Genomic DNA, 23,424 nt, shown 5'->3' on the forward strand with positions numbered 1-23,424 from the left:
AGTGAAGTCCTAAAGGGGTACCACGATCAGTTGAGTAAACTTCAAGCAGTCAACGAGCACTTCACGAGCTACATCCAGTCACTTCCATCAACCACGCCTAGAGCGGTGAGTTTTGCACTACCCGATAAATTTGATGGCTCTGCTGATAGATGTCGGGGCTTTGTTCGTCAAGTGAAGATTTATTTCAGCAATCAGGAAGACAAGTTTAACTCTGACGAAAAGAAATGTGCCGTCATGATGTCCTTGTTGTCTGGGATGGCGATTGACTGGGCTGCAGCTGTTTGGGATACTGACATGAGATTCAGACGATCCTTTGACTATTTCCTGCAACAACTTCAAGAAGTGTTTGAATATCCCGCAGGGGGCAAGGATATATCAACTCAACTTCTGCAAATGTCGCAAGGAAACAGAACGGCCGCAGAGTACGCCATCTTGTTTCGCACCCTCGCTGCTCAGAGTTGTGGAATGATGTTTCTCTAAAAGCCGTATTCCAGAGAAGCCTCAACACGGATCTCCAGGCAGAGCTAGTATGTAAAGGAGAAAATTAATCGTTTACTGACTTCGTCACGCTTGCAATCAAGATGGATAATTTGATGAGACAGACTCCGCGAGGAAGGTATGTGAAGGAAATACCGCCTGTTATCCCAACTGTAATTAAAACTATAACGCCCGAAGAACCCATGCAAGTCAACTTTACCAAACTTTCGGAAAGTGAATGAGCACGGCGATGCCATCTCCGTCTCTGTTTTTACTGCGGTAAACCAGGCCATCATTGCCAGAGATGTCCACACAAGGCACAGAAGCCCATTTTGGTAAATATAGAACACTTGTCAATACCTAATAATCAATCCTTCAAACTTCCCCTTACCTTGAAAACTGAAGAACTGTCCATCTCATTGACAGCAATGATCGACTCCGGAGCTGCATTAAGTCTCATTCATGAAGATATCGTCAAGAAATATAACTTACCCGTCCAACCATTTAACCCACCCATTAAGATCAAAGCCATCAACGACACAGCAATCGGAACTGGAATAATTAAACAAACCAAGACACTTACATTACAAGTGGGGTTATTTCACCAGGAGTCCATATCCTTCTATGTCGTTAACTCTCCTAAGCATGAAGTCATCCTCAGATTCCCATGGCTGTCCGTTCACTACCCCGTCCTGTCCTGGCATCAGGGTGAGTTGACAGTGAGTGGTCAGCCTTTTGTGAAAGTCACTGTTTCTCATCAGTTCCCCAGCCTTGCTGTATCACTAGTGTTGAAAGTCCCTCAAGTACCAAGACTGTCAATATTCCCCCCTGTTACGATGACCTAGCCGAGGTCTTTAGCAAAACTAAGGCAACGCAGCTACCACCTCATCGTCCCTGGGACTGTAGTATTGATTTACTCCCCAATGCCATGCCCCCCAAGAGTCGTGTTTATCCCTTATCTCGTACAGAATCCCAAGCCATGGAGGATTATATTGAGGAGGCCCTGGGTTCAGGACTCATCCGACCTTCCACTTCTCCAGCTGCAGCAGGGTTCTTCTTTGTGGAGAAAAAGGACGGAGGACTCAGGCCCTGTATTGATTATCGGGGATTAAACAACGTCACAATAAAATTCCGCTACCCTTTGCCATTGGTCCCTTCAGCTCTGGAACAGCTCTGTAAAGCAAGGATTTACACCAAACTAGACTTACGAAGTTCATACAACCTCATCCGCATCAAGGAGGGTGATGAGCGGAAGACCGCCTTCCTCACCACTAGAGGGCACTATGAGTATCAGGTCATGCCGTATGGACTTGCCAATGCACCCGCTGTCTTCCAGTCCTTCATAAATGAAATCTTCCGTGACCTGCTTAACCAGTACATAATTGCCTACATTGATGACATTCTCATCTACTCCAAGTCTGAAGCAGAACACGTTGACCATGTCAATACCGTCCTCACTCGGCTCCTGAAGAATCACCTGTACGTCAAGGCAGAGAAATGTGAGTTTCACGTCAAGCAGACATCATTCCTGGGTTATCACATTAGTCATCAAGGTGTTAAGATGGACGAGGCCAAGGTCAAGGCAGTAACGGAATGGCCCCAACCTTCCACGGTCAGGGAACTTCAGAGATTCCTGGGATTTGCGAACTTTTACAGAAGGTTCATTAGAAATTACAGCATGGTTGCAGCACCACTGACATTACTCCTCAAGGGGAAACCTTCCAAGCTCAGGTGGAGTGAGGAGGCTACTCAAGCATTCAATGTCTTAAAAGTTACATTTACCACGGCTCCTATCCTCAAGCACCCTGACCCCAACTTACCATTCATCGTGGAAGTAGATGCCTCGGACTCAGGCATTGGGGCCGTACTCTCCCAGCGCCATGGTCAACCGGGTAAACTGTAACCTTGTGCATTCTTTTCCAGGAAGTTAACGGCAGCCGAACAAAACTATGATGTAGGGATTAAGGAACTCCTATCTATGAAAGCAGCGATAGAGCAATGGAGGCACTGGCTCGAGGGAGCAGTCCACCCATTCCAGGTGACTACCAATCATAAAAACCTGGAGTACATTAAAAGTGCAAAACGACTCAACCCTCCCCAAGCTCGATGGTCCCTCTTCTTCACACGCTTCCAATTCTCAGTGACTTATCGCCCAGGAAGTAAAAACAGTAAGGCAGATGCTCTATCCAGGCAGTATGATCTCCTCATGGACAACAAAACCCCAGAATACATTCTGCCTCCATCGGTAATCATTGCCCCAATTACTTGGGATATCATGGAGGAGATCCAATGGGAGCAGATCCAAGATCCAGCTCCTACCAACTGCCCTCCTAACCTCCATTACGTTCCACAAGGTCTGCGCCCCAGAGTCAATCAGTGGGTCCACTCCTCAGTCAGCTCTGGCCATCCAGGTATCTCCCGCACTCTACACCCTGGTACGTAAACTCATTCTGGTGGCCTTCAATGTCCAAGGACGTCACTAATTACGTCAAAGGTTGTCAGGTTTGTGCTCAATCTAAGACCCCAAAGAATTACTCTCTGGACTCCTGCAACATCTGCCCATTCCACAACGTCCCTGGTCTCACCTATCAATAGACTTTGTTACAGACTTACCGCTGTCCCATGGTTTCATAACAATCTTTGTTATCATTGACAGGTTCTCCAAGTCCTGCCGGTTAGTCCCCTTGAAAGGACTCCCCACCGCCATGGAAACGGCACAGGCTATGTTCCACCACGTATTCAGGAACTATGGAATCCTGGAGGATATTGTCAGTGACAGAGGTACCCAGTTTACCTCCCAAGTATGGAGAACATTCTGCAAACAGCTGGATATCAACGTCAGTCTCACCTCTGGTTATCATCCCCAAGCCAATGGTCAGGTGGAAAGATTGAATCAGGAATTAGGCAGATACTTATGGTCCTATTGCAGCAGAGAACAGCATCGATGGTCAGAATTCCTCCCATGGGCAGAGTATGCACAGAAGTCACTGACTCACTCGTCAACAGGTCTGACCCCTTTCCAGTATGTCCTCTGATACTAACCCCCTATGTTCCCGTGGTCTGGCGAACCATCATCAGTCCCCGCTGTGGATGACTGGATTCGTCAGAGCGAGAGGGTATGGGACAGTGCTCACGTCCACCTCCAACGAGCTGTCAGAGTACAGGAACTCCAGGCTCCAGGCACTCCTAGGGAGGGGGATTCTGTAACGCCACGCCAGCAGAGGGAGCTCTCACCGGAGATATATATATATATATATATCTATATATATATCTCCTATATTTGCCTATTTCTTTTTAAACCCACCGACTAAAAGATTAAGACACTACCTGACCCAAAATATCACCCAGTTTCTACAGCTTTTTTCTTAGCTATTTCAGAATCTGGAAAAATGACTGGGGCTAACTTGTTACTGCAGTCGGTAGAGCGATATGAATGTGTGTGATGTACGGCATGATAAATGTTCGTCACATCTGCTGCCTAAACTTTGTCAGCCTGTGGATCATTTGTTTTATTGAAAAACGATTGCACTGATTTGCATGTTTCTTGATGATGTGCTTTTTTTCTGAGGTACTCACATACACCATGTCGCTTCACGTCGTATTCTCCACCATGTGCCACAGAATAAATAAAATGCAAAAAGCTCTCTCTGCTCGACATCTAACGTTACAGGTCTTAACCATGAGTATGTTGCGGTCCATTCGCTATTAAAAGTGCATCTTCTATTTTTCGTGGCCACACTGGTCATGACTGCTTAACCTGACCGAACTGCGTGGGCGCTCCCCAATTTGAAATTGTTGACAAAATGTTGAGGAGGCGTTCATGCAACAATCAACATCAGTTTGATTGATGCACGACTCAGCCTATCGATTAACGCTTTTATTTCTCTCCTCTGCACTATTGGACATATGCTCAATTTGCGTGAGGCTGGACAAAGGGTAAAACTGCTGTACAGTACAACGTAAAGCGGGACAGGTGGTCACTCTATTTGCGCCAGTTATTCAGCCAATAAAGTGTAGGCCAATGTATTTCAAATTGTGTCTAATACTATATAAATTACAAAGGTTTAATTGCCATCTTTATTTCAAACGACCTGACCGACCGCGACCCGAATATCATTACAAATATTTTTGGATGACTCGTGACCACAGACACCCGCTCATTTCGTAACAACCCGCACATCACTGCCATACATACATTTTCAATGGAGGGACAGAAAGCTCTCGGACTAAATCTAAAATATCTTAAACTGTGTTCCGAAGATGAACGGAGGTCTTACGGGTTTGGAACGGCATGAGGGTCATGAGGGCCTCAGTCATTAATGACATAAATTTAATATTTGGGTGAACTAACCCTTTAAGTAAAAAAAGTTTCTCTGCCCTGTAGACAGCCCTAGTGTGGATGGACGAACTACTTCCCTAAATAGGGATGTTCATTTTAACCGGTTAACCGTTAACCGACAGTTAAGAATTTTGACCTATTAATACAATCAGTTAAATGGTTTATAAATAGCTATGCTATTTTAGTTCTCCTCACTCCATAACAAATACTCCATAACAAAGCGCAGTCACTTGAGTTTTTTTATTTCTAACAGTGGAAGCAACTTTTACTTTGTCATAAAGATAATCGGAATTGTAAACGGTTTGCCTTTATTTGTGTACATTCACAATAAAAACAAAACTTTGTGCGTAAAATAATTCTAAAGAAAAATAGGATGCCGCTTTCTTCCGTCTGTTTCCGTTCGCACAGCACAAAAATGAACCAAAACTCTTTGTTTTTCGTTCATTTTTGTCATTTATTATTCAAATAAATATTTCTCGTATAGGCCTATTTATTTGCTATATATAGCCTAGCTTTATTATGTGTTTCTCCGCTCTCAGAAGTGCTGCAGGTGCGTGATGTGATATGAAGACCATGTGAATCCTCATGTTCTGTTGTTTGCTGCCTTTTGCGCATGTAAAATTATTTCCCAGGAAACAAATGTTAGTATTTTTAACTGGTCACAAACACTTATCCTTTCTAATTTAATTCAATTATAATTTAAAATAATTTTGTCAGTTAATAATCGGTTAATGATCGTCAGTTTTCTGTTAGGAAATGAACATCCCTAATTTAGAATCTCTAATAAAGTATACTATTCTCTTTTGGTTTTTCCCTCAGCTCTACTTTGGGTCATCTTTTTCTTAGAAATGCATTGGGGGTTTATACCCCGTAAGGGTGGTCCGGGTGGGGCTCATTGGTTTCACTTGAGGGTGCAGTGTGAGAGAGTCTGAACGAGTGGGAGTGCCCGGATTCTTATAAATAGTATGTCAATGACAGGCTTATGAACTGTAATGACAGGTTATTATGGTCATATTACAAAGTTGGGATTGTTTCAGTCTGGCCCTGATTTGAAGTGAGGCTGAAATGGCATCCACCCACACGCTGTCTATTTCTGTTTGTGTGTGTGTGTGTGTGTGTGTGTGTGTGTGTGTGTGTGTGTGTGTGTGTGTGTGTGTGTGTGTGTGCAGAACTGTGACGAGAGGTTTCAGTACAAATACCAGCTGCGGTCTCATATGAGCATTCATATAGGACACAAGCAGTTTATGTGCCAGTGGTGTGGCAAAGACTTCAACATGAAACAGTATTTCGACGAGCACATGAAGACACACACAGGTGAGCTGACCCATGGTCAAAGTATAGACTCTCTTTTGTTATCTTTCACATATACTTGGAAGTTACTTTTATACTTGGAAGTTACTTTTACTTTAGTTACTATAAAAAATATAATTCTAATTTACAGTGGCCCCAAAAAACATTGCAACAAACACACTTTTGTGAAAAAAAAAAACATGCTACAAAATTATTATTTTTTAAGGTTACAATTATTTGGGCAGAATGGTCACTCTATCTAAATGTCAGACTGAGTGAAGCAGGCCCATATTGTTAAATTTAAATTAAAAGTTAATTAAAACAGCATAAATTACCTCGCATAAATTCTCCCATCATTTACTTACCCTCAAGCTGCCCCAAACATATATGACTGACTTTCTTCTGTGGAACACAAAAATTATCCATCTTTGTGAGTCCATATAATGCAAGTGAATTAGCATTTAGGACTACAGTGAAATTGAGGTTGGCCATAAATGTATATTCTGGTAGCTAGACCAACACAAACATATTGGAAATTTATTGGAGCACTATTTGTTTAATATAACATCATGCACCCATTTAGCTAAATAAAAATATGGATATTGTAAATGTGTTTTTTGTATCAATAAAAAGCAATTGTAAAATATTTTAAAATGTACATTCTGTGCTAAAACAAATTGCATACTACAAGAGTAGAACGGTTCCGTTCTAAAAAGTTTGTTTATTTAGTTTGGTTGAAAAGACTTAAAGTCTAAAGTGTCAGTCTTGTGTTCCTTAATTCAAACAGGTTTATTGAAGAATTCTAGTAGTGTATTGGTTATTCTGTACGTGTACGAGTCTTCCTGATGTCTTCTGTATCCTCCAGTTGCTTCTTCAAGTCTGCCCTTGTAGAGGACAAGACACATTTAAACTCTTGTGGTTAAACACTCCCAGATGTTCTCTATAATAACATCAGACACCACATGTTTAAGTCCTGCTGCCCTTGTAGCTTTACTCCCAGTGAAGGAAACAAGATCTGATATTTCTCTCTCCCATCCTTCTGCTTCTCTTCAGGTGAGAAGCCATTCATCTGTGAGATCTGTGGGAAGAGTTTTACCAGTCGGCCCAATATGAAGCGGCACCGACGCACGCATACAGGGGAAAAGCCATACCCTTGTGAAATCTGCGGCCAGCGTTTCCGCTTTTCCAACATGCTCAAGGCACACCGAGAAAAGTGCTTCCGGGTCACCAGCCCGGTGACCCTTCAGCCTGCCAGCATGGCACTTCCCATTCACCTTACTGGCCACATGCCTTCTTCAAGCCACATGCCTAGCCCAGCCCAGCCCACTCAGTCAATGCCTATGGGCCCCGTGATGATCAGTCCCACCGCGGGGGGGGCCCTACCACAACGGGTGGTCCCTGTGCATGGCTTCTCTCATTTACACATGCAGACGCTGCCCTCACAACATCACCCCGCACAAACTGTCCATCAAACAGGACACGCCCCCATGACGAGCCACGCCCCTCAGCAAATCTCAGTGCAGCCGTCTGTCCTGCCCCCTCCCCCTGCCCTTTTCAAGAGTGAGCCAATAAACCACTGTGCGCATGAGAACACGTACCTGCGACAGAGCGCCGCTACGCAACACCACTGAAACACACTCTCTCATACACAAACTTACTAATGTGAAATCAGGAGCTCACTGGAGAACAGAGCAGAACAGACGAATGGCATGGGGAAGCTGGAACTTAGTGAAATGCAATGAAATGTTTATATGTGTGTGAGCGTGTGTGTGTGTGTGTGTGTTTGTTACAAAACTGATACTACAAACCAACTTGCCACTAGCACTCGTGACCAAACAGGATTGTTAGACAGCTGATCTCTGTGATCTGATCTCAAGAACACAAGTGCAAACTTCCTAAAGCATTACTCTGGCTCACTTCACCTCGCTTCAAACTCTGTCCCAACGATCAAATTGATGGGCCATTGGGATTTCAATGGCACAAACATGTTTCTCTCTCTCTAACTCTTTTTTGACTCAGCTGCTGTTGCAAAGGTTCTACGGGTTCAATCGTTCACAGGTAAAGGTTCACAGGTTTTAAAAAATGCAGTATAACCTCTTTAGAAATGCAGGTCTTCCCAAATTTTCCTGTTCTACATAATGAATCATATACAAAACATGTAACATGAGTCATTACACAAAACATAGTGTAGAGCACTTAAGCAGTAAACTCAGAGTAGTCTGTATGACTGAAATGTTTCTGTTGCCTGATTGTGGTTGTCAGTGATTTTATTCAAATATTGGACAGAGTTTTTTTAATAAAATAAAAAAAATGTTCTTACTGGGTAATGCCTGTAGCTCTCTGACGTGTTCAGTTGGAGGTTGAGACTGTTAAGGAAGACCAATGCTGTGATGTGTCATAGGAAGACTGCAACTAAAGGGCGAAAAAAAGATGATTCATTAGTTTTACTGTAAGTTCTATAGAACCTAACTCACTTAACCAAGATTTTTATTTGTGTAAAGTAGATGAACATGCTCTGTGAGACTTTTTAAAAAGAAAATCGGATGTCTATGTTGAATTAAGATGTGTGCTTGTGAGATTTTGTGTCATGGGTTGGAAGATGAAGAAAGGGTTTGTTTCTTATCATGTATTCAACCGAATGTAGGAGTGGAGACGTGTGTGTGTGTGTGTGTGTGTCTTTGACTGATCTTATGCCTGTGGTGCTGGTATCAAAAGCTGCTTTTTAGTTGCTCTGTCTTTTCCTGGTACATGATTGTTTGTCTAGCAGATCATTGTGTGAGTGAGTGTTAAAATGGTTGCTTATGTGTTAAATAGTGTGACGTTAGGAGCAGCACAGATAAAGTGATTGAAAGTCTTGAGTCAGTCAGACTCGGCTGATTGATAGATTGATTGTGAATTATTTTTGTTGTCTCTCATTAGACAAAGCTATCTGTCCTCTGCACTTTACTGCTATGTAAGAGGTTTGCGCAACTGACAGAATTGTTTATTGTGTGTCTGACATGTGAAAGATGGCTGGCTGTTGGAAAATGGGGAGAATCACTTAGGATTTGGTTGGGATCCTTTGTTATATGTCAGAGAACTCTAGTTTGTCCTGTAAGAAGTTGTGTTTGGCCTTCATGCCCCGCCCTCCTCACCTGAGAAGCACTCTTATTGGTTTAGGTGGCGGTCAGTCATGATTTTTTTTTTTTTTTTTTTTTTTTTTTACTCAAAATGTGTTTTGGGCTACTTTTTGTCTGATTCTCTCCAGTCTCCATCAGTTGATTGAATGCACTTTCTAATAAAACCTTGCTAGATAAGAATAATAAGCAGACCATATTAATAATTATTCTTGTGGGGTGTTTTTAATCAAATCTTTTCTCATCCTCTCTACCCTCTCGACTTCTTTTTAGCATTTGTGTCTGGTACAGAAGCATCTGACATTCATTGAGTTCTGTTTTGTATTGTTCCTGTTTTTGAGACAACATGATGGACTTGCATTAACGTTGGGCCTTTTTTATATTGTTCATTTAACACTTTCTGCTAACTTTAAAGTAAAAAATGAATTAGCCACAAGCACAACTCTCTTGTCTGAATTTGTGTATGTGTACAACGTAATTGTGTTTGGTATAGACTGAAAGCTGTATAAAAGTGGGGCATTTTTAATGACTAAAGTGTTTAGTGAAAATTAGATATATAGATATAGAATATATATATATATATATATATATATATAGAGATAAGTTAAATGCAAGTTGCTTTGGTTTTAGTCTCGCACTGATTAATGTGTTTGTGTGTGTGTGTGTGTGTGTGTCCACAAAGATGCAATATCCAAAATCCTCGTCGTGGGGACCTTTTTGGCCCCCATGTGAAAAACAGCTTATAAATCAAACAGAATTATTTATTTTATATGTTTGATTTTTTTAAAACTAAAATAGCAGAAGATTTTGTGTGAGGGTAAGGGATAATACATTGTACAGTATACAAACCATTACACATGTCCCCATAAAACATGGAAACCCAACGTGTGTGTGTGTGTGTGCGTGTTTTTGTGACATATCAGGACACGACTCTGTATAATGACATGGGTATGACACAGGTATTACAAGGAGAGGGTGACTTATGAGGACATAACCCATTTCCCCATTTTTCAAAACGCTTATAAATCATACAGAATGAGTGTTTTTTTTGTTTTTGTTTTTTTTTTGAGAAAGGAAAAGTTTCCTGTGAGGGTTAGGTGTAGGGCCATAGAATATACAGTTTGTACAGTATAAAAACCATTACGCCTATGGGATGTCCCCACTTTTCACAAAAACAAATGTGTGTGTGTGCGCGTGTGTGTTGAATGCAGAAGTAATCCATCAGTTAAGCACGTGATTAGAGTGCCCTGAACTTGGTGAACTCCGGTGATGAAAGTGAAACAAATCAGATTTGCATTCACTGTTTTTTTTCACAGTGTCACAGGTTTGATATCGCCATCTGTTTATATGGGTACAAATGCATTGCCCTTATTCTCTAGGAATAAACCAAGTCTCATCTTTCTCTTTGTACCTGTGCACAACAGTTCATTTGAATCTAGAGTCTAGGCTATAGACTGACATTAACGCCATGAAGCATTAAGACTTTCCTGTCTATGAATGGTGATCATGGCAAACCAGTTCCCTTTTTCATTCCTCCTCCCTTTTCTGTTTTTCTTTTTAACAGGCTGTCATTAGCATTTCTCTGGAAGGAAGAAAGTAGGCTACGGGATGTTCTTGCAAGACTAAACCGTGACCAAACTGCACTCATTTTAGATTAAATTAGGCTACATCCACATTAAAATCAATTTAAAATTCTCAATTTTATTTTAGTCACAAAATAACAGAATGTTTGTTTGTTTATTTATTTATTTGATGAACCCCACGGTCATTCTGCGCTTTAGCTGTACACTGTTTACAAATATGCAGACTTCAATTCGGCATTTGTTTTGACTTATTTATTTACCTTTATTAATGTAATGTTGTTCTTTGTGTGTGTTATCTGTAAAAGCTCTTGAGTCGGAAAGCTGTTGTTGGTGTGTAGAGTAGCGAATCGCTGCGACTCTCAGTGGGTTTGGATCATACAGTGATGGATGAGGGGCGGGGCTCCTCTGATGCGCGTCACTGTGGTTCCGTGGAGCAGGATCGGACCATAAAAATCTCCAGCACTTTTGAGAAGCCGGGCAGACGCAGAAAACAGCGATCGGTAGTGATGAACATCTAAACTGGACGTCCGGCTCAAGGTAGTCTGCTGCTCTTTTACTTGACAATTATTCTATTATTTTCTGTCCTGCATGTCTGTTTATATGCTGTGGGCTTTATGGTGCTATTACCGTATTCATTATATAGCCCTACTATTTTTACACATAGTTTAAATTAATTTGTAGTCTAATTATATGCTAAACTTAAAACATTACCTTGATCCAAGCATTGAAACGCACGAAAAACCAGGTGCATCTGTTGCATCATCTGTACTGCAATGCATGTAAAGTGAAACCAAGGTCATAGAAACATGCTACGTAACTGACTTTGATTATAAGCCATTAGAGCGAGACATAAATAATCACGCTGTCATCTACTTCTGTGGCAGTCGGCTTTTTCGTTTAACAGTACATTTTGTGAACGTCCACTGTTAACGAGACTGTTCTCGCTTGACATTTCTGAGTGAGTTGGCAAATTTCTATTCTTCTGTTATATGTTAACACTACGGAGCGATTTAATTAATGTGAAAAGATGCGAGTTGCATCATCATAAGTATAGATACAGAAGTTAAAAGTGTGCTTGATGAGACCCATCATAATTTTTTCCCCCGTTTCATTCAGTATTCCTTTTCTTAGGAGATTACCACTTAATACCCCTAAACACTCAGACAATAAATCAGTGCTTCATATAAATATATTAAATTCAAGAAAAGCACAAATAAGCTGTGTGTGTATAAATATTTGACCCTGTATCTGGGGGGGGGGGGGGGGGCTCTTTTTGAAGAATAACTATTTTTTGGAGGAAAAAAATGGAAGGATGCTATGCTATGAATCATAATAATTTTATAAGACTTTGTAAATTTTCAATATTGCTCAATAATAGGGCTAATGTTTCATTTCACAGCTGGGTTCTTTTGTCTGCTTAAAGTTCTGGCATAACTGGAGTGCTCTTTTCATTTGCAGTGGACATAGCGAAAAGAGCAGAAGAAAAAGACATCTGTGCTGTTCTTTACTCCTACCCATGATGAGGGACTCTGTCTTCAGCTGCTGCGTTTCCCCGCCCCATCCTCCTAGAGGAGTGGAGGAGCACCACCAACAACACAGAAGCAGAGCTCAAGCTCCGCCTCCTAATGACAGGCGTTTCCTTATATTCTTTGACTTTGATGAGACCCTGGTGGATGAGTGCAGCGATGACTCTATGGTTACTGTGGCGCCTGGTGGAGTCCTGCCCGGCTGGTTGAAGGACACCTACCGTTCCGGCCGCTACAATGAGTACATGCAGCGTGTGCTGGCCTACCTCTCCGAACAGGGCATCACCCCGGCAGATATTCGAGGCACAGTGGAGAAACTCCCTCCCTGCCCAGGCATTCCCACTTTGATGCATTTCCTGCTCTCCCAGCCATCAAGGGACTTTGAAGTCGTTTGTGTGTCAGATGCTAATACGGTCTTCATTGAGACATGGCTGGAGCACCTGGGCTTCCGCCCGCTTTTTCTGCGTATTTTCACCAATCCAGCTCACTTTGATGATAACGGGCAGCTGCAGCTTCGCCCCTTCCACTCTCATAAGTGCCTGCGATGCCCAGCGAACATGTGCAAAGCAGTGGTGGTGAGGCAGTACGTGGCCCAGCGTGTGCGAGAGAGGAGCGGACGGCCGTACCAGAAGGTTTTGTATGTGGGTGATGGGGCCAATGACTTTTGCCCGTCACTCACACTGTCACCGGGTGATATAGCATTCCCACGCCGGGACTTTCCAATGCACAAACTGATCCAAGAGATGGAGGAAGCCAAACCTGGAGAGTTCAAGGCCAGTGTGGTGCCCTGGAACAGTGGAGAAGATGTCATCAACACCCTGAGAAAAATATTAGAGAGGCCCTAAATATATACATATACCTAAATGAAGCCCTAAAAATGTATAGAGCTTTCTTGAGTACATTCCAAACTCTTTTGGTTTTGCCAGATAGTATGAAACAACTTGGTTGTATTGGCTGAAACTGCCAGGGTGATAAGGGTCTTTTATTAAGATGTTGTTGGTGCAGTTCAAATGAACCCGCTATAAACTTACATGCAAATACACAAACACATCCATACAACGATTAATATATTGTGTACGTGTTAGTGTGTATGATTCAGAATCTTAGACTATTAAAAAAATAATAATAATAATAATTGCATTAACACTAACACTGGTCAGTAGAGTCTATCCCTAAATGCATTATTTTTTTATAATTAAGACCAATCAATTATGATTAGGACCAATTCCTGTATTGTACTGTAATTCAAACATAAATCTAAATATCTTGTATTGTTCTTTTGTAGTTTTAAATATGCATATCTGAGAGGTGCTATATGTGATTATATATATATATGTGAAATTTATCTTATTAATGAGAAATAACTTCCAATTGTTAGTATTTGCAATCAAACTATTGTATGTATTGTATGCTATGGTTTTTATTAGTAAACTTGAACCCATCCTCTGTTGGCAGGATGTGCTGTAGTTTTTTTAACCTGTGATTTTTAAGTATTTGTGTTTGGTTGTGTGTTTGTTAATTTCTCTTATGCAAAGTCTGTGAACTTTGTATGTGAGTCACCAGCATGGATATAAAGCCATTTATTCAACTCTGTGTCCGAGTAGGTTTTGACCCCTTTCCCTAGCACCTGTCATGTGTCTTACATGGTTTTCAGGATATCTATAGACACAATGAGATCGAACTCCAGAATCAACTTAAGTCATGTTGACTTGGGTAACACTTTTCACAGTACATGTTGTTTTGTATAATCTGAATCTGACTAACTGACACACAGAAAGCTTTGAGAAATATAGCATTAACCGCTATAAAGAAAACAAATTAGATACAAACTGGACTATTAATTATTCCAGAATTCAGACATGAGGGAGATGGTCACCCTTGTAATTTAATAAAATTCTATGCTAATTAAAAAGTATTATTAATAAAGATGACAATAAAACTCTTAAAGCGACCCCCTCTAAAATGCACTTCACCTGGCAATAATAATTATATATATATATATATAATCGATTATTTCATTTTAAATTAGCATTTATATCAAAGCAACTATGCTCTCTTATTTTAGGCCCGTTTAAGTAACGTTACAGTTATAAAATAATTAGTTTACTAAATACATCACCATATATGATATTATTTTGATTTTGGTTACGCAGTACATAAGAATAGAGAAAACATGCTTCTATTTTTTCCTCTAAAATACCTTTGCCATATTTTCTACTATATCTTGAAATACATTTCCAACGTGCCTGCGGCGTAAAATATCGTTCATGAAGAAAACTGAACAACAAACATTTATCTCCACCTTACGGCCGCTTACCAAGCTCTTTTTAAAGAGACAGCTCGCATCAAAAACCAAGCGTCCGTCCTCATTGGTCAGCGGCGAGCACGTGACCTCACAGCTGATTTCCGTGGACGGCGTGTTTTTCGTAGGATCAGATGTTCGTCCTCACCTCGGCGAGGCATGAATGCGCCTCTCATCGCAGTGGACTCAGCCGTGGCACGCTGACACACAGCTCCCCCAGACAGCAGACACACAGTCGTTATGGCCCAGGCTGCACAGATGAGCGTCCTCGACATCAACAGTCCTCTCCGAGTGGAGCACGACAAGAAAAGACGACAATTCAGCATCCGACTGAACGGTCAGTAATGCGTCAGATATAACGAGATTGGGGGAAGGAGGACAAACCACCGCGCGCTCGCCTGCAAAATATGCCTTTTGTTTATTATATTTCGCTTCTCAACATGGTCAACGTATTATCTGATCAAACCCGTCCCAGGTAGCGTTATACAGTACGAATGACCTAAATATCGGTACATGATTCGATACCAGGAACGTTACTTAACTGAATATGACATTAACTAGTTGTTTCGTTGGATCGAATGGCACTAATTTTTTTCCAGCTTCAGCTTAGTCTTTATCTTTCTGGGTTGTTAGTAACGTTAGCGTTTTGACAAGCGTTTAATGAGTCGCATTGGTCCGATGATTGCTGCAGTTTTATTTGTTTTGTTTTGACGCACAGAGCCGCAGTAAATCTCGTTTGTCACTGCTCTAACACAAGCTTTGTTTTCCTCTCCGACTGAATCAGTTTCTAAGTTGCTAGCTTCCCCGCTAGCCATCCCATGCAGACTTTGTTTTAGGCTACTTCCTGTTCCATCATCTTTCTGTCGGTACAAAGCAAACACCCATGTCGTTACGTTTCTGTCATTCTCTATATAACCAGCGAGAACAGAGGAACGGGAACAGACTTGCGTTTTATTTATATCTTACGGGTTTTAACACGAAAACAAAGCGTTTGTATTCACAGAAATGACATAAACCCACGATTATGCGACTGTTTCACCGGAAAGCGCTCGTTTGCGACGGTGAAAAAGAAAAACAAAGCACAGACATACATCCTGTTTGACTGAGCGGTTCCTCACGCTCATGAATAACTTTGTTTACTGTACCCTGACTTCTATATTTGTGTCTGTATTGAAGGGTCCCATGACAAGGCTGTTCTGCTGTATGAGTATGTGGGGAAGAAGACCGTGGATCTGCAGCACACTGAGGTTCCTGAAGCTTACCGGGGACGAGAGATCGCCAAACACCTGGCCAAGGTTGTAGAAAGTTACTCAAGACCAGTGTGAACTGGTTCATACATGATGATATTGCATTGTTTGTTGAAGTGTATTAAAATACAGTTTGTGGTTGTTGTTTCTAGGCTGCAATGGACTTTGTGGTGGAGGAGGACCTGAAAGCCCATTTGACCTGCTGGTACATCCAGAAATACGTCAAAGAAAACCCTCTCCCCCATTACTTGGAGCACGTCCTCCACTGAGAGCCAGAAATGGGGACCATCTCCATTCTAATAGGATGATTTGGGATTGGGTGGGTTGGATATCTTTTGGGATTCCCTAATCTGTCTGACTGGTCTTGAAACTCCACAAAAGAAAGAGATTTGTTTTTTATTTGTGATTTTAGAAGCGGGGAGATCTGAAACTACAAAACGTTTTCTTGGGGAAAGATAAGAGTGTGGACTTTGAGGTGGGCTAGTTTCCCAATGACTCAAGCAGACTTTCGAGCCAATCCAGAAAAGTGAGAGGATTATGACACTCGTTATGAACTCAAAATATGAACTGTTTGATATGATCAGAAGGGTGATGTTAGACTCCATATGCCTCTCTGGTCCTACGCCTTCAGATTAAGTGGTGCTCTTGAGAGAAATACACACACGTACTTGAGTTCCCACATGCACAGAGCGTGCACACTCAGCCTGGTGTGAAGTTTTAGGGGCATCACAATCTAACCATCCGTTTCATTCTGTGCATGTTCTAGGCTGATCTTGTGCTGCTGCATGTGTGTATCTGTGTATTCTTTGGCCAGTGAAGAGCTAAGACTAGTGACAATCGCCTGCCCATATACTCACAGGGCTGAACCTCTCAGGATGCACACTTTATAAAAACAACATAAAGCACCTCTGCATAGAGGATTCTGTTACAGATGGTTGGGTGTGTGTGTGTGTGTGTGTTGAATAACCAGATATGAGTGTATGAATGTCAGTGTATGTTAGTTACTCCCAAAATTCCCAGGGGTCTTATTTGAAGTCAGTTGATGAATTGCCTTAAGCAAGATCTAAGCAAGGTTGTTTGCAGGGTAGGCAGCACACGGAGCAGACCATCATGCCATGTTCTGTACTGACACCATTGATGAACGTTGTATTCCTTGTGATGATAATGAAGGTTATCTTTTTCAAGTAAAACAACTGGGCTCTGTTATGTCAATTTGTGATGTAACAGACTAAAGATGCCTGAATTTCATCTGTTTTTACACATTTATGTACTCTTAATATTACTATTAATGATTTTTGAATAAAAAATTAAGATAAAACTTGGTTTATGAGTGTTTATGGCCATGAGTATGGTGCATTATCATTTTGTGTATACTTTTGTATATTTTTTTTATTTTTTATTTAAATATTTAGCATTTCATAAACAGTGCATTTATTCACCATCATGTTGTTCCAAACCTATGACATTTTTCCGTCAAGCACAAATTATTAGACAAAGATATTATGACGGATGTTGGGATAGAGACAAAATTGACTTATTGCACGGTAAAAAAAATGGTCTATCTTTATTTTTTCACACACAAAACAAGTCGGGTTTAAATAACATGAGGGTGAGTAAATAATGACAATTTTCATTTTTCGGTGAACTGTCCTTTTTAAATAGCTGAACAGTGAACAGTTTTACTCAATTTGCATTGTTTTTTAGTACAGTGACTGTAAAAAAAGCTATTGTTAAAATATTTTCCATTAATATCAAAAAAATAAATCCTGCACAATCAAAATTTTATTCTAAAGGTATCTGAACCCTTTTAGAGGTTAGGATAAATTATTCCAAAAAGCTTTTTTTTTTTGTTTCCTTCAATTTTAAGTATCATATAGAGATACAATTATAGTTTATATCTTTATATTTTCAGTTTTAGTTATTTTGTTTTTGACATTTAAAAAATATATATATCTGTTTTATTATAATTGTTATTTTGTATTTCAGTTTTTAGCTATTTTTGTACTAGTTAAAATGAAAATGTCATAGCAACTAAAATTACATTTAGCTAAAAAATTTTTACATTTTATTTCAAGTAACGAATATGTTTTTAGTTGACTATAATTAACACTGTTCAATTTCTTAAAAATATGCACAGATATCAAATTACTGGTTTATGCGTTCATGTTATGCAATACATCAGGGAAGACGGAGAGCGTGTTACTCTGCACGTGTTACCGAGCATCGTGTAGTTGTTATGTTATAACCCTATGGTTAAAATACGGTTCTTCCTCGTCTCCGTATGCACCAGCTCCGTGGGCACCGTACGAGGACGGGACTCGCTGCATTAAAGAGAACCGATCAAATTATGGGTGAGTTTCTTCATGATCGCATCCACGTTCATAACATGTCCAAAAGTTTTGGACACGCTATAAAAGAGTTAAATCGTTTTCTCAGACCACATTGTCTGTGCAATGCTTGCATTCGCTTTGGGAATGGTTCGCCCGCCCCATAGTGTTGTCCTTGCTTTCGATTGGTCACCTCGCCCATTCAAAAACACAAACCTAAATTATTTAAACTGAAGGATTGAACCATAATCAAAATCAGTTACCGATCTGTTGTACGAAATAATGTGTTGCAAATATATTAAAAACTACTGTCTTTAAAAAAAAAAAACAAAGCAAATATTAACATCGTTCCACATTCTGTTCAGGTGGTAGGGTCCCCAAATAAACCAGTTCACGGGATTTGTAGTCTCTTCGATACTTTCGAGAATTTAATTCATTAAATAGAGCAGGTGCTGAGAACTTCATTACCCACAGTGCACCGCAAAGGGTTTTGTGTCACGTCTTGTCCGTTGCACTTTCAAGATGGCGTCGCTGGGAAGGAGGCGAGGTGTCCCAGTCAACAGAGAGAGGTCAGTTAGACTAAAACCTGGCACTATTTCATAATTTTTAGCCTTTATGCAAAATGTAAATTAGGTTAGTATCCTTAAAATACTAGGTCTTTGGGGGTTTTCCGGAGCCGCAAACACTAAAAATATATAGTTTGAATAGAGCTGATGTGTTGTTTTGATTAGCTTACTAACTCTGGGGTCTCTCAACTGATTAGCAGTGCAGAGACCAGCACAAAAATGTATTTTAATGGCAGTCACATCTGAAATCTCGACATTGATCTCTCATGTTTTTGCAGTATTTGTTACCCATATTAACACTGAGAGGAACAAGTTAAAACAGCGCTTCAGAGCCATGACAGTGAGTTCAAGGAGATGTGTACAGTTAGCAGGCGTTTATAGTTTTTATAGTAACTTTCGTGTTTTGTGCAGATATCTTGAAAACAGGAAGACACTGTATCCCCACAACCCCCCCCCCCCCCAAAAAAAAAAAGTAATTTTGGTCGTTTAATGCACTGCTTGCTCTAACAGTATGCGTTAAGATTATTTTAACCGTTGAAAAAGGCGGACCGCTCTCACTTGTCTTTAGATTTAACGTATTTAGCTGCTCAGTATTTTCTAAAATAATGGCTATTTTAGAATAACAAGGTTGTATTTATAATCCTAAGTAATAGGTCTTTCATTGTACACATAAACATTTCCGATCAGTCTTTACACTTCTATGACATCAGCTCGAAAGTTTCTCGTTTCACTGTATGAAACTTACTCAAGCTGATCTAGATAACGCGAGAGCGGTCGTGTCTGATAAAAACCACAATACACGGGTGTTTTGTACTTTATACGGTCATTTTAAAATACTTTTTGGAAATTTCCGCATTAAAAAAATGGCATCCCATCTAATGAGATGGCTGGTCTTTTTAAAGTATCTGTAAAACAATCTGTTTTATGAAATCAGTATTCCTATTTTTCCTCACAGTAAATCTCGTTATTTACATGCAACCAAATACACACATTGATGGTTTCATGTGAATGTCTGATAGAGCTCAATCCGAATAAAATTTCAGTTTGGAAGGGGTGGTATAGATCTGAAATAATAAATGACCAATATGAAGAAATTAAGCATAGAATATAACAATTTTTGCAATCTGATTCAATAATACCTTAATATGTTTATATATGTCTCACGGACATGGAGCATATTTATTTGCGTCCTACAAACTTGTCAGTAGAGGAGACTGAATGTTTATTTACTAGTAAATATTCACTAAAAAGCTCTTCTGACATATGCAGAAACAACGATTATACTCTCGATAGCTCGAGTGACATTATAACTGTGGTTTTCGATGTGGACCTGAAATGATCCGATAAACAGGAAAAAAATAAAAATGCTTCAATACAAAAATGTTCTCAAACACATTCAAAAATACCTTGTGATCATGCAAGTGTCATGATGCGTATGTTTACATATGTTTTACATCTAATGAATGTTTGTGTTTGTCATTCACGTCTTATGAACTGGTCAGTGGAGGAGACTAAATATTCACTAAATACTTATTTAAACAAAATATTGCAGTAGCTTCTGTGCCATTTTCACATTGATTTCCCCAATTTCTAAATGCACCAACTGGGTTTTGTCTAGACTTGATGTGATGCATGTAAATGAACGTGTATCAGATTGCAGCATATAGGTTCATAAACGGAACTTTCAGAATCTGCAAGAGGTATAGGATTAATTCAGGTTGACGAATTCTCACTTTTCATCTTTCTCTTTAGGGGAGTGATGGCAGCCACGGAGTGTTACATCGTCCACGAGATCTACAACGGTGAGAATGCACAGGAGCAGTTCGAGTACGAGCTGGAGCAGGCTCTGGAGGCGCAGTACCGCTATATCGTAATCGAACCCACGCGCATCGGAGACGAGACAGCACGCTGGGTGGCCGTGGGAAACTGCCTGCACAAAACCGCCGTTCTGGCAGGGGCTGCGTGCCTCCTGACGCCACTCGCCCTTCCCGTCGAATACTCCCGTTATGTGGCGCTCCCTGCTGGCGCTCTGAGCCTGGCCTGCGCCACGCTCTACGGCATCTCCTGGCAGTTTGACCCCTGCTGCAAATACCAGGTGGAGTACGACAGTCAGAAGCTCTCGCGGCTGCCACTGCACACGCTCACCTCCTCCTCGCCGGTGGTTCTGGTTCGACGGGACGACGTGCACAGAAAGAGACTGCACAACACGATAGCGTTGGCGGCCCTGGCGTACTGTGCCAAGAAGATCTATGAACTGTACGCCGTATGAGCGCTATGACACATGCGCACACTCGCGTACAGATACTGATATACACGTACACACACACAAACACACAGCAGGGAGGAGAGAAGCACTAATAAACACCCGACACTGGCAGATACTCACATACACACCAGACAAGACATATGGATGGACCGACGGAGAGAGTGATCAAAAAACAAACGGAGGCGACAAGTGACGTAGCACTCTCTCTGTTACGCTTTTTCAGCGATTTGCTTTCAGATTGACGGATGGATGGATGTAAGAGAGGAAGAGTTGGGGGGGAGCTTATAGTTCTGAATGAATCTTTCCCTTTTCGCTGTACTTTAAAAGTGATATCACCAGTGCACTTGAGCCCCCCTTCCCACTCCTTCCCTGCCTCTGTCCAGCCCCTTCCTTTGTCCCGGCGGCCCTCCCAGAACGTCACCTGCCACCCACACGGAGCTCCGCACCCGGGCGGTGACCTGTCGGACTGAACATGTGGTGGACAGACAGACAGATCATGTTTTAAGAATGACCTTTGAACCCTCTCTTTCCTCCCTCTGTGTAGTTTTACCGTACCCTGCGTTTGGTGCGTCACCTTTTCATTAAACAATAAGAGATTTAACCTCACTGGCATCTCTGACAACCTTCATTTGACCCTCAAGGGCTCAGATTCTTAGCCTTCATGCAGACCTCGCAGGTCGATTGGTTTTACAAGCCGTGGTTTGTAATGGATCAGTTTAATCCGGTTCTTCGTGTGAAGTTATGAAAAGTAAATATGAAAGGTGAGCAGTAAAGGTGAACTCCTCTGAAACGGATAGGGTTCACTTCACCCCCCAAAATAACAATTTTGTCATTTCCTCATGTTGATCCAGAGCCATATATGCTATGTTGTTAGGTTTCAAAGGAAACTAGAGTTCAAATAGAAATGCGTAATTCATAAGTAGTCTGAAGGGTTAACTTCTGAAAAAAAGAGTTGGACAAAATACCACATATTTCATTCACATGGAAACCTTTACAAATCAACGAGATTGGAACTGAATCAGTGGAAACAAAGGACTGAATGTGGGGGTAAATGGATTAGTATAAATATCCAGTTCCTCTTATGAAGTAATGAAAACTGAAAAGATGAGCAGTAAATGTAAATTCATCTGAAATGAATAGTTCGCCCATATATTTACTTGTGCTCCAGACCCCATGCTGTTACCCAAGTTTTTTTGGTTATTATTATTATTTGAATTAGCAGATAAACCAGTTTAATTGAATGACAATCACTTAATAGTTTGCATAAGACAACTTTGTGAAAGTTTTAGTCTAAAATTGTATTTTTGTATGAATGGTGCCATGTTAAATAATGTTCACACTTGTTTATGATGTTTTTATGACTGTATCCCAGCCTGTGGAGCTAAAATGAGACTTCTGATATGTTTTATTTCCAAGGGAAACAGGTAGGGTGAAATTGGGGTCAGTCTTTGTTTTAAACATTTAAGTAATTTCTGCTCAATAGAATTGCAAAATTGATGTTTTGTCAAACAGGTTTTTTTTTTTCAAATAGTCCTCTTGTCTGCAGTTGGTGAACACTTCACATTCAGCCTAATTTGTCTTGAAGTTTTGACATTTCAGTTGGATGGTTAATGTTAGTGATTCTTAAAAAATGATTTTTTTTTGGCCTTTTAAAAGATTATTCAGGGTTATCAAAAAACTGCTTGTTTTAAAATGTCTCAAAGTGACACTACATAAAGAAATAATGCCTAATTCAAGATTAATTTTTAGATAAAGATTGTAAGTAAATTTTATTTATAGAGCACATTTAAATTCAGCTTAAACTGACCAAAGTGCTGTACAAAACAATCATAAAATACAACAAAGTATAAAATAAAATAATAAAATACAAATTAAAATCCAAGATAACGATACTAATCCAGAAATTAAAAATCAGTAAAGGTCAAAGAATAAAAATGTGTTTTAAATTTAGACTTAAAAACTGAAATAGATGGAGCACTTTTAATGTCAGGTGGCAACTGATTCCATAACCATGGAGCAGCTACTTCAAAGGCTTTGTCACCTTTAAACTTAAGTCGTGACCGTGGGACGTATAAAAGAGCTTTATTAACAGATCTGAGGGACTTAGGAGCAGAATTAAATGAGATAAGATCAGAAATGTATGATGGGGCTTGTCCCTTAAAAACAATCAACAAGATTTTTAATTGAGCTCTAAAGGAGACAGGAAGCCAGTGGAGCGATGGTAAAATTGGAGTGATATGATCACATTTTTTTGCACCAGTTAACAATCTGGCTGCTGCATTCTGGACCATCTGTAAACGATCCAGTGAAGATTGGGGAAGACCTAGGTATAAGGAATTACAGTAGTCCAGTCGTGATGCGATAAATGCATGAATAACTTTTTCC

The 23,424-nt window shown here is 40.5% G+C and overlaps 4 protein-coding genes across 7 annotated transcripts in view; all 4 read left to right on the forward strand.

Moving 5' to 3' along the window:
* The window catches only part of LOC132149008 (zinc finger protein 652-like), a 32,036-nt gene extending 22,378 nt beyond the window's left edge, over positions 1 to 9,658 (forward strand). For all 3 annotated transcript variants that reach the window (XM_059557872.1, XM_059557870.1, XM_059557871.1), the window contains 2 exons: positions 5,986 to 6,130; positions 7,160 to 9,658. In XM_059557872.1, the coding sequence (XP_059413855.1) occupies positions 5,986 to 6,130; positions 7,160 to 7,737 (723 nt within the window). In that variant the 3' untranslated portion in view covers positions 7,738 to 9,658. The remainder of the gene's footprint in view (positions 1 to 5,985; positions 6,131 to 7,159) is intronic.
* A 1,197-nt stretch (positions 9,659 to 10,855) lies between these two features.
* Positions 10,856 to 13,437, forward strand: LOC132149009 (probable phosphatase phospho1). Its single transcript, XM_059557873.1, has 2 exons — positions 10,856 to 11,342; positions 12,264 to 13,437. The coding sequence occupies exon 2, from the start codon at positions 12,322 to 12,324 to the stop codon at positions 13,174 to 13,176; it is 855 nt and encodes a 284-aa protein (XP_059413856.1). The 5' UTR covers positions 10,856 to 11,342; positions 12,264 to 12,321; the 3' UTR covers positions 13,177 to 13,437.
* A 1,249-nt stretch (positions 13,438 to 14,686) lies between these two features.
* On the forward strand, positions 14,687 to 17,198 carry LOC132149010 (protein NATD1). Of its 2 annotated transcripts, XR_009434993.1 has the most exons (4): positions 14,687 to 14,970; positions 15,810 to 15,928; positions 16,033 to 16,199; positions 16,293 to 17,198. XR_009434993.1 is itself a non-coding variant. In XM_059557874.1 (3 exons), the coding sequence occupies exons 1-3, from the start codon at positions 14,874 to 14,876 to the stop codon at positions 16,147 to 16,149; spliced, it is 333 nt and encodes a 110-aa protein (XP_059413857.1). In that variant the 5' UTR covers positions 14,689 to 14,873; the 3' UTR covers positions 16,150 to 17,198. The 2 variants fall into 2 exon arrangements, 1 of the variants encoding a protein (XP_059413857.1); XM_059557874.1 differs by having other exon boundaries at positions 14,689 to 14,970; positions 16,033 to 17,198.
* Positions 17,199 to 18,616: 1,418 nt separating this feature from the next.
* LOC132149011 (transmembrane protein 11, mitochondrial) lies at positions 18,617 to 21,645 on the forward strand. Its single transcript, XM_059557876.1, has 2 exons — positions 18,617 to 18,776; positions 20,526 to 21,645. Exons 1-2 carry the CDS (start codon positions 18,730 to 18,732, stop codon positions 21,040 to 21,042), a joined length of 564 nt encoding a protein of 187 aa, XP_059413859.1. The 5' UTR covers positions 18,617 to 18,729; the 3' UTR covers positions 21,043 to 21,645.
* The last annotated feature ends 1,779 nt before the right edge of the window (positions 21,646 to 23,424 follow it).

The sequence above is a fragment of the Carassius carassius genome, chromosome 9 (genome assembly GCF_963082965.1).
Source record: "Carassius carassius chromosome 9, fCarCar2.1, whole genome shotgun sequence".
Lineage (NCBI taxonomy): Eukaryota > Metazoa > Chordata > Actinopteri > Cypriniformes > Cyprinidae > Carassius > Carassius carassius.

Bases quoted from the DNA above. Each gene is read 5' to 3' on its own strand.
- LOC132149009 (XM_059557873.1), top strand. From the start codon at position 12,322: ATGATGAGGGACTCTGTCTTCAGCTGCTGCGTTTCCCCGCCCCATCCT.
- LOC132149010 (XM_059557874.1), top strand. From the start codon at position 14,874: ATGGCCCAGGCTGCACAGATGAGCGTCCTCGACATCAACAGTCCTCTC. The intron at 14,971-15,809 runs GTCAGTAATGCG...TCTGTATTGAAG, and splicing joins ATTCAGCATCCGACTGAACG to GGTCCCATGACAAGGCTGTT. The intron at 15,929-16,032 runs GTTGTAGAAAGT...TGTTGTTTCTAG, and splicing joins TCGCCAAACACCTGGCCAAG to GCTGCAATGGACTTTGTGGT.
- LOC132149011 (XM_059557876.1), top strand. From the start codon at position 18,730: ATGGCGTCGCTGGGAAGGAGGCGAGGTGTCCCAGTCAACAGAGAGAG. The intron at 18,777-20,525 runs GTCAGTTAGACT...CTTTCTCTTTAG, and splicing joins GTCCCAGTCAACAGAGAGAG to GGGAGTGATGGCAGCCACGG.